This window comes from Acanthisitta chloris, unplaced genomic scaffold (genome assembly GCF_000695815.1).
Source record: "Acanthisitta chloris isolate BGI_N310 unplaced genomic scaffold, ASM69581v1 scaffold1960, whole genome shotgun sequence".
Lineage (NCBI taxonomy): Eukaryota > Metazoa > Chordata > Aves > Passeriformes > Acanthisittidae > Acanthisitta > Acanthisitta chloris.
The window spans coordinates 1,918-11,665 of NW_008650879.1; the positions used below are offsets into that span (position 1 = coordinate 1,918).

Consider the following 9,748-nt stretch of genomic DNA (forward strand, 5'->3'; position numbering starts at 1 on the left):
GAGTGCCTTGATGTGCTGCATGGCCTGGCCACAACTCCTGCCAGCAGTTATCAGTGTTGCATGAGGCTGTGTCTAATCTCCTGCCTCCTGTGTGGGGGGAGCTGTGCTCTTGGGACTGGAGGAGAGCAGGGAGTCTTATCTCTGCTCAGATAGCACTGGCAAGCCTGGCTGGGGCCAGCTCAGGGCTCCAAGTGCTTTGGAGAGACTCAGCATCTCTGTGGCCATGTCCTGGTGCTGCAGGACAAGCTGTGCTTATCTCAGCCCCTAACCCTCCCTTTCTCCAATCTGCCCTGAACTCTGCTAGGTAACCAGCCATGTCGGACACTGAGGAGGTCACTGAGGAGTATGAGCAGTAAGTGATGTGTTTTTCAACACCTTTTCTTACTCCTTATTCCCACATAGTTGCAGTATTGTTTAGAGATGTTGTTTGGGGGACACTGGCTCTCGTAGTACACCCCTCATTCCCACCTGCACTGCTGCCATGGCAGTGCCAGACTCCCAGCAGTGAATTTTGGGTCAGGAGGTACACACACACAGATGGGACAAGGGATAGTTCCTGTATTAAATGCAGCAGTCTAAACCAGTGAGACAGAGCTGGGAAAACCCACCAGTCTTGTGCTGCCATGTCCAGAGCATCACTCCCCAAGGCCCAAACTTGAGAGCAGCCTTGGCTGGTGAGGGCTGCTGGGTCAAGAGGCACAGCCTGGAGACATGAGGCTCAACATCATAGAATCATAGAATCAACCAAGTTGGAAGAGACCTCAAAGATCATTGAGTCCAACCCTACCACCGTTACTAGACCATGGCACTAAGTGCCACATCCAGTCTTGTCATCTGCACTGCACAGTCATAGGCATCAATCCAAACACATCCTACTTCTCATTCACCAGCAGAAAAAGTAGACCTGAATCATCCTGTGTTTTAATGCCACAACAGACTCACAAGGGTCAGCAATCTGTCCCCTGGGCACACCCAAGGACAGAGTCTGTCTTCCTCAAGGTCAGGGAAGGATTTTGGGGCAAGGGTGGGATGTGAGATGCCCATTTCTGGGATTCCAGGCCATGGTCAGTCCATCCTCTCAAGCTGCAACCTGAAGGTTTGCTCTGACCCTGTCAAAGTGCCAGCTGAGCTCTTCAGCTCCTGCTATCTCCAACCTGCAGGGTGACCTGGGTCTGGTCCCTGTCCCCACTGGCACCTCTCAGAGTTTCGTAGAATGTTCAGGTGTTGGAATGGAGCTTAGAGATCACCCAGCCCCAACCCCCTGCCCTGGGCAGGGACACCTCCCACCAGAGCAGGTTGCTCAAGGCTTTAGCCAACCTGGAATGAAACACTGCCAGGGTTGGGGCACCCACAGCCTCCCTGGGCAACCTGTGCCAGTGTCTCACCACCCTCATAGGAAAAATTTCTTCCTAAGATCTAATCTAAATTTCCCTTTTCAATTTCTCCCCATTATTCCTTGTCCTGTCCCTGCAGTTCCTAACCAAGTGTCCTCTGCAGCTTCCCTGGAGCCCCTTCAGCTCCTGGCAGGTTGCTCTGAGGTCTCCACACAACCTTCTCTTCTCTAGGCTGCACAGCCCCAACTCTCTCAGCCTGTCCTCGTAGGGAAGGTGCTCCACTCCCCTGATCAGCACCATGGCCTCCTCTGCACTTCCTCCAGCAGATCTATGTCTTTCTTAGGACGTTACTCACCTCCCCAGCAGCCTGCCCAGCATTCACTGCCCATTGCTAGGAGAAAGGGGAACCTGCCCCAAGGACATTTTTGGCCTCACTGCCAGACACTTGTGCCTTGTTAGAGCAGATTCATGTAACTCCTCAAATCTGTGTTGTTTGCAGGGAGCAGGAAGGTAAGAGGATGTGGAGCATCTGCAGCTTCATCTGGAGCATCTGCAGCTGCCCTGAGGCCAAAACCTGATCAGAGTAACTTCAATAACCTGAGTCTTCTTTCCCTTCCCTCTCTCTTGTGCCCACGTGTGCCCTGTGAAGAGGAGTATGTGGAGGAAGGTAAGTGTTTCACCTGCAAGGACCAAAGACAAGTGTTGTTGTTTGGTGTGCTGCTCAGGGGGCTGTGGGGATCTGCTCCTTGCTGCCATGGGCAAATCATGGCCAGTCAAGGCAGATCATAGAATCATAGAATCAACCAGGTTGGAAGAGACCTCAAAGATCATTGAGTCCAACCCTACCATGGTTACTAGACCATGGCACTAAGTGCCACATCCAGTCTCAGCTTGAAAACCTCCAGGGATGGTGAATCCACCACCTCCCTGGACAGCCCATTCTAATGCCTGGGGCCATGTTTGAGATTTCTCCACCTGAAACATCAGGAGGATGAAAACCAGCCTGAATTTCCAGGTGATCCCCTGGCTCAAAGCAGGTCTGGGGATGCAGGACAGGTGTTGGCAGAGGTGTGAGCCCAATAACCTAGTGGGAGCTGCAGCCTCAGCTGTGTGTGTGTCATGATGCTCAAGCACAAACCTCCCTCTGCCTCAGCCTGATGAAGACCCAAACCCCATGGTGTCCACAGCTGCTCTGGGGCACAGCTGGGCTGGGAGTTTGGGCTGTGCTGGGGCTGTGCTGAGCCTCTTGCTGCTGCAGGGCATAACATCCTGAGTGCTAACAGCAGAGAGAGGTGTGAGGGGAAACCACTGCAGTGCTTGAGTCCTTGTCTCATGCACCTCAGAGCTCCTCAGCTTCATGGCATCCAACTAACCTCTGCACTTGTTCCTTTCCCTGCTCCCTGGCTCAGAAGAGGAAGAATGGATAGAGGAAGAGGACGGTAGTTATTGCACCTTTCTTTGTTTCCTCTCTCCACTGCTGCTGTGACTGTCGTGGGTTGGTGTGTCCTTTGCCTCCCCCTGGTTGGGAAATGGTTTTCTTTCATTCTTCCACTTCTCTCTCTGACTCCTTGCACTGCCTGTCCTGCCCTGCTGTGCTGTGTATCTGCTGCTGTGTCTGTGACTTCTCTCTTACGTCGACCAACCAAATACACCCATTTGCTCTCTATCTCTCTTATGTCTACCAACCAAATACACCCATTTGCTCTCTTCTTATCTTTGCTGTCTTCTTTTTCTTCCCTCCTGCCTTGCTGGAGCTGTGGGCCCCAGCCCGGCTCTGGCTCCAGGGGAGAACTCTTGTGGGGATGCTGCTCCCTCCAGTGGAAAAAGCTCCAACAGTGCCACAAATCAGACTGAAGGTGCCAAAGGCACATTCTCTAGTGCCAGTCGGTCCTGGGCTTTGCTGGCTAGAGAAGAGCGACAGAAATCATTCCCCTCTCCTTGGGGTCTGAAGGAATGATAGCATTGGGCTATCATAAGAGGGAATGAGGGGCAAACCAGGAGGTGGCTCTAAATCCTTTCATTTCACTGATTTTATTTCTCTTGCCCTGCCCAAGCACAGAGCAGCCCCTGGAAAAAGGTTAGAGCCAAGCCCTTTGCTTTCCTACCAACTCTCTCTCTCTCCTGTGGCTATGTCTCCCCTGGGTCTCTCTCAGCTGGCTCCATGCCACAGTTGTCCTGATACCAGGATCCCTAGGGATCCAGTGGGAGCAGCACTGGCACACTCACACTGCCACTTATTCCACAGGTCAGGAGGATCAGGTAGAGGAGGCAGAGGAGGAGACCAAAGAAGCCAAGGCAGAAGGTGAGTGATGGCCTTGCCAGAGAAATGCCATGGCTTGGCTGGGGCCATGCTCTGCCCCAGGGGGGTCCCAGGTGGGTTCTGGGATGGCCCAGCATGGCCTGGGCAGTAGCACAGAGGGGCAGCTCTCCCCCAGATCTGTGGTGTCCAGTAATGGGGTCTCAGAGCTGAGATGTCCTTCCCTGATGTGCCTTGGCCCTGCAAGCATGTTGGTTTTTCCTGCTGGTTGCTGATCCAGAGAGATGTTTCCAGTCAAGTCTGTGCCACCAAGGGGTCCCCATAGCCTTAGAGGGGGGATTTCCAGAGCTGAGGCTATGCTCTGATGTGTGTCTCCACCAAAAGAGCACTGGACCTCATGAGGTGGCTTTGGGGCAGGCAGGGTGTGATGTGTGAGCCTGTGCTGTCACAGCTGGTGGGACAGGCTCAGATCCCAGCTGAGTCCCGTGGGTTAGGGTGCTGGGACCCCTCTGTGCTGGGGGATGTGGCTGCCCTCACCCCCCAGGGATGCTCATGTTCTCCTCATTGCCTTTGGCACAGAACAAGAAGATGAAACCAAAGCACCAGGAGAAGGTAAAGCAGAAGCAGAGGAGATGCTTTGGGCCATTTCAGTCCTGACTCAAGTCCTCCAAGACACTGAGCCCTTGGAATGGTTTTTTTGCTGCTGAAGGGAGAGAATCTGTGGTAAATGAGACAGAGCTGCCGTGGCCCTGTCCTCCAGTAGGGCAGGGGCAGCAGGAAGGACAGACTTGTTCTGCCTAGAGAAGAAATCCACCCAAAACACAGAAGGAGAGGGTGGCACTGCTTCTTCCACAGCCTCAGCTCTGGTAAAGCTTGTCTGGATTCCACCTGGAGAGGAGCTGGGTCTCTCCTGGTCTATCTGAGAGGATGTCCATCAGGGACTTGCTGTCTCTCTGTTCATCATGGAGGGATGGGGTTGGGTTTGCAGTGGGGACAAGCATGGGACAGAGGGCACAGCCTGGCTGAACCACCCCATGGGGACAGGGTGCACAGCAGGGCTGGCCACCAGCACCCAAAGCATCATGTTTTCCACAGGTGGAGAGGGAGACCGAGAGCAGGAACCTGGGGAAGGTGAAGTATCATCCTTGTCCCTGCTGGGGTGGGAGGGATTCTCCTTTCACCTGTGTAAGGAGGCACCAAGCACTGTTCTGCCCAGCCAGGAGCACCAACATGTGCCTTGGGCTTTGGCACACAGGCAGACAGACAGACATTCATTGCTGCAGGATGAGCCACAGCACAGACTGTGCTGCTGGGACAGGGAGGGTGGGCTCAGGGGATGGGGTTTGGAGCTAGGCAAAGTCTCTGTGCCACTGACCTTGTGCTTCTCTCTCTCTTCTGGGCACCTGCAGGTGAAACCAAGCCAAAGCCCAAGTAAGTATTGGGGTGTTTTCTCTGGGGCAAGGTCTGAGCTGGGAGCTCTGGAGGGCAGAGCACCCTGATCCATAGGGGGCATGGGACAGGGAGATCTCCAGGCCAGGAAAGCAGGATGGGACCAGGACAGGGAGAGAAACAGACAAGTAAGCACAGAGTGTGAAGGGGATCCTGAGAATGAGGTCTTCAAGCAATTTTGAAGCATTTTGTGTGCTCCTTGGGAGGAAGTCAGCTGCCCTGTGGCTCTGCAGCTGGAAAACATCTGTGTGCACCCAGCCTGAGTCCATGGCACTGCCAGGGTCTTGCTTCTGCAGTGTCTCCTGGCCATGGCATGAGTGGCAGCATTCAGGGGCAGGAGCACCTGCCTGAAGGAGCAGGGCTGGGAACCACAGCCAGGAACCTGTGTCCTTACAGGAGGCAAATGTGTTCTCAGCCATCATCTCTTCATCCCTCTGTGTCTCTGTGTGCCTCTACTGAGAATCTCCTGCCCTCCCTCAAGCCCTCAGAGGGTGAGAGGACGTTCCCCAGCTCCCTGGGACAGATCCCACTGGAGCACACAGGACCTGTGTGCTCTGCTGGGGGAGCAGTGGGGTGGCTGCCAGCCCCAGGGTGCCTGGCACAGGGTCGTGGCTAAGTTGTCTGCAGCTGGCAGAGTTATTCCAGCCATGTGGATGCCTTGGAGTGCTTCCAGGGAATGCCACAGGTCTTCCTCTGAGGCTGTCCAGCTGGCAACTTTCTGCAAGAAGCATTGGAATCACAGAATCCTCAAGGTTGGAGGAGACCTCTAGGATCATCAAGTCCAACCCTTAATCTGTCACTACTGTAACATCTAAACCCTAACCCATATCCTCCAGCACCAGGTCCAGACACCTCTTAAACACCTTCAGGGATGGTGACTCCACCACCTCCCTGGGCAATTCCCTATTCCAGTGCCTGAACACCCTAACAGGGAACACTTCCCTGTCCTCACAATATGCTCCCTCTGCATCCCTGGAGACTGCGAGGTGCAGAAAGGAGGGCTGGGTGGATCAGTGAGTGGATGAAAGGCACTGTCCTGTCCCAGGTACCTCCTCACCATCATCCTGCTCACCTTCCCCTGCAGGGTCTTCATGCCAAACCTGGTTCCTCCCAAAATCCCAGATGGGGAAAGACTGGACTTTGATGTAAGTTGTGCCCTCAATTCCCACCCACATGAGGTTATCCCCTCGTCTTTCTCCTCCACATTGTGCCCTGCAGCACTGTAGCTCCTAGAGCCTCACTCAGGGGAGTGTGGCCATCACCTTTGTCTCTGTCCCATGCAGGACATCCACCGCAAGCGCATGGAGAAGGACCTGAATGAGCTGCAGGCTCTCATCGAAGCTCACTTTGAGAGCAGGAAGAAGGAGGAAGAGGAGCTCCTGTCCCTCAAAGACAGGATTGTATGTCTTCAGCATTCCCCCCTCGATTGCTATTTCCACCCTCTCCCTGTGGGCACATCCTCACATTCCTGACAGGAAGACCTGAGACATCTCATGTCCCTGCAGGACAGAGCCTGAGATCTGAGCCAATTTGTACCCCAAGTGCATGGGAATCAGAATCATGAAAGGTCCTGGTGTGGAAGGCACCCGCAAAGATCAGCTGTCCAACTCTTAGCCCTGCACAGGACACCCCAACACTCCACCCTGTGCCTGAGAGCATTGGCCAAACACTCCCTGAGCTCTGTCAGCCTTGGGGCTGTGACTACTGCCCTGGGGAGCTGTTCAGTGCCCAAACACCCTCTGGAGGGAACAACCTTTTCCTAATATGAAACCTAAACCTCCCCTGACACAGATCTGGCCATTCCCTCAGGTCCCTGGGACACTCTAGTCTGGCTGCTGTGACCCTGTGGTGCCTCATGACAATACACATTCCCCATGGGCACTGTCCACATACTCCTTGAGAGATGTGGGAGCAGCAGATCCACCCTTGGGGCTCTCAGGCCTTTTGAGGTCAGGGATGTGTCCCTTGGGACAGAGAAGATGCAGATTCCATGGGGTGTTCAAGCCAATATCTTCTTCTGGTGCAGGAGAAGCGGCGAGCGGAGAGGGCAGAGCAGCAGAGAATCCGTAGTGAGAGGGAGAAGGAGCGTCAGGCTCGACTGGCTGTGAGTGTCTCTCAGGGAACTGGGAACTGTGTGTGGTGTGCAGGACAGTCCATGGCAGAATAGTCATGGAATCATCAAGATTAGAATAGACCTCTAAGATCAGCAAATCCAACCGTTAACCTGTCACTGCTGGAACCACTAAACCCTAAACTGTATCTTCCAGCACCAGGTCCAGACACCTCTTAAACACCTCCAGGGATGATGACTTCACCAACTCCCTGGGCAATATTCCAGTGCCTGAACATCCTAACAGGGAAAAACTTTTTCAAACATCTGCTCTGCCTCTGCCCTGTCTCAACTCAAGGCCATTCTCTCTAGTCCTCTCCCTGCAGCCACAGCAGCAGAGACATCCCCCACCTCTCTTCAAGCCCTGTCAGGGAGTTGGAGAGAGCCAGGAGGTCACCCTTGAGCCTCTTCTCAAGGCTGAACAAACCCAACTCCCTCAGCCCTTCCTCAGGTGTTCTAGCCCTTTATTGCCCTTATTGCCTTTCTCTGGACTCTCTCCAGTGCCTCAATGGCCTTTTTGCAGTGAGTGCCCAAACCTGACCCCAGCACTGAGCTGTGACCTCCCCAGTGCCCAGTCCAGGGGGATGAGCACTGCCCTAGTCCTGCTGCCACACTGTCCTTGCTCCAGGCCAAGATGCCCTTGGCCTCCTTGGCCACCTGGTCACACTGTTGGCTCACACTGAGCTGCTGCCACCAGCACTGCCAAGTCCCTTTGATGGGAGGCTGATGATGTGTCTGTCCATCCACTTCTGACCCACTTCTGGCCCTGGCAGGAAGAACGGGCGCGCAAGGAGGAGGAGGAGGCACGGAAGAAGGCTGAGGAGGAAGCGAGGAAGAAGAAGGCTTTCTCCAACATGCTGCATTTTGGAGGCTACATGCAGAAGGTGTGATCCTGCCCCAGGGGGGTACAGTTAAGCTGCTGGTGCTTCTGGCAAGGGCTTGACCACGGGCTGACCTCACTGCACTCAGCGTGGTCTCGGTGGTGTGGTTTCTGTGAGCAGAAGACAGGTCACAGTTGTTGAGTTACAGCAGTGGTTACAGGGCCGAAGTGAGCTCAGAGCTTCTGTGAGCTCAGCTCTGCTGTGCCATGCTGGCCAGGGCAGCTCCAGAATTGCCTCAGGGACAGGGATGGGGATGGGCACAGAAGTGTCTTGTCCACTGTTGCCAAAATTTCCTTGAGGACCTCATATGCTTCTGGAGTGCCAAAAGCTGAGGGTGTTGGGGCAGAACTGGGGATGGGTAGAGCAAAGGTTGGGCACATTCCCTTCCCTCCAATGGCCTGATGGTTTCTCAGTCAGAGAAAAAGGGTGGGAAGAAGCAAACAGAGCGGGAGAAGAAGAAGAAGATCCTCAGTGAACGGCGGAAACCCCTGAACATCGACCACCTGAGTGAGGACAAGCTGAGGTGAGCTCAGGCTGCAGAAGGATGTCCAGGGCAGGAGCTCTGGGCTGGGTCCCACCTTCTGGGGCAGCACCCTGGGCTGGGGAGGGCAATGTGGGGTCTGCAGCCAGGCACGAGGGGCAGGGCACAGCTGGGAGAGCCTGTGACACTGCTGGGAACAGGAGCTCTGCTGGCACACCATAGCCAGGCTGCAGCTGGGGACACCACCATCAGAGGGAGCCTTGGGCACACGGCTGGGACGTGTGTGTCCTCAGGGAGCCTCGGGACATGTGTGGAACACCTGTGTCCTTAGGGAGCCACAGGCACACATATGGGACATGTGTGTCCTCAGGGAGCCAAGATCACACACGTGGGACATGTGTATCCCAGGGACCCTCAGGCACATGGCTGGGACATCCCAGGGACCCTCAGGCACATGGCTGGGACATGTGTGTCCTCAGGGAGCCAAGATCACACACGTGGGACATGTGTATCCCAGGGACCCATGATCACATGGCTGGGACATGTGTGTCCTCAGGGAGCCTTGGGCACATGGGTGGGACATGCATGCCCAGAAGGACCAATGCTCACACATGTGGGACATGTGTGTCCACATGGAATCATGCTTACATGTGTGGGACATGCGTGGACATTTTGGACATGTGTGTCCTGAGGGAACCACAATCACACACGTGGGACATGTGTGTCCCCATACTGACCTCACCTGTGGCTCTGGTCTGTGTGTGGGTCTGGCATCTCCACCTGGCTAACACATCCCTGACTGGGCAAACAGCCTGCAGAGCCCATCCTGGGGGAGCAGTGGGAGGCTGTTGACTCCCCCTGTCTCCTGGGAGACAAATCCCCTTCCTGCCCTGCCACCCATTGGTTCTTCCTGCAGGGAGAAGGCCAAGGAGCTGTGGCAGAACATCCGTGACCTGGAGGCTGAGAAGTTTGACCTGCAGGAGAAGTTCAAGCGGCAGAAATATGAGGTGAGTCCCCAGGTGCTCCCTGGGCTTGTTTGCCCTCCATCTTCCTGGTTGCTCCTTCTGCTCCCCAGCTGGGAAATAAGGTGGGTTGTCCAGCTGATCCACAGCTCCTTTTACCTCTGCTTGGCACTGCACAGGTGTCCTGCACATGACAGCCCTGTCCCAGGCCAGGCTGGATGGGGCTTGGAGCAGCCTGGGCTAGTGGGAGGTGTGGCTACCCCACCCGCGGGGG

The 9,748-nt window shown here is 55.1% G+C and overlaps 1 protein-coding gene across 1 annotated transcript in view; it reads left to right on the forward strand.

The window, feature by feature from the left end:
* Window positions 1-310: 310 nt before the first annotated feature.
* TNNT2 (troponin T type 2 (cardiac)) overlaps window positions 311-9,748 on the forward strand; it is an 11,487-nt gene continuing 2,049 nt past the window's right edge. The window contains exons 1-14 of the mRNA XM_009070484.1: window positions 311-352; window positions 1,834-1,844; window positions 1,984-2,001; window positions 2,744-2,773; window positions 3,580-3,636; window positions 4,171-4,203; window positions 4,687-4,722; window positions 5,001-5,022; window positions 6,125-6,185; window positions 6,324-6,440; window positions 7,067-7,144; window positions 7,924-8,034; window positions 8,445-8,554; window positions 9,429-9,519. Of these exons, the coding sequence (XP_009068732.1) occupies window positions 315-352; window positions 1,834-1,844; window positions 1,984-2,001; window positions 2,744-2,773; window positions 3,580-3,636; window positions 4,171-4,203; window positions 4,687-4,722; window positions 5,001-5,022; window positions 6,125-6,185; window positions 6,324-6,440; window positions 7,067-7,144; window positions 7,924-8,034; window positions 8,445-8,554; window positions 9,429-9,519 (813 nt within the window). The 5' untranslated portion in view covers window positions 311-314. The remainder of the gene's footprint in view (window positions 353-1,833; window positions 1,845-1,983; window positions 2,002-2,743; window positions 2,774-3,579; window positions 3,637-4,170; window positions 4,204-4,686; window positions 4,723-5,000; window positions 5,023-6,124; window positions 6,186-6,323; window positions 6,441-7,066; window positions 7,145-7,923; window positions 8,035-8,444; window positions 8,555-9,428; window positions 9,520-9,748) is intronic.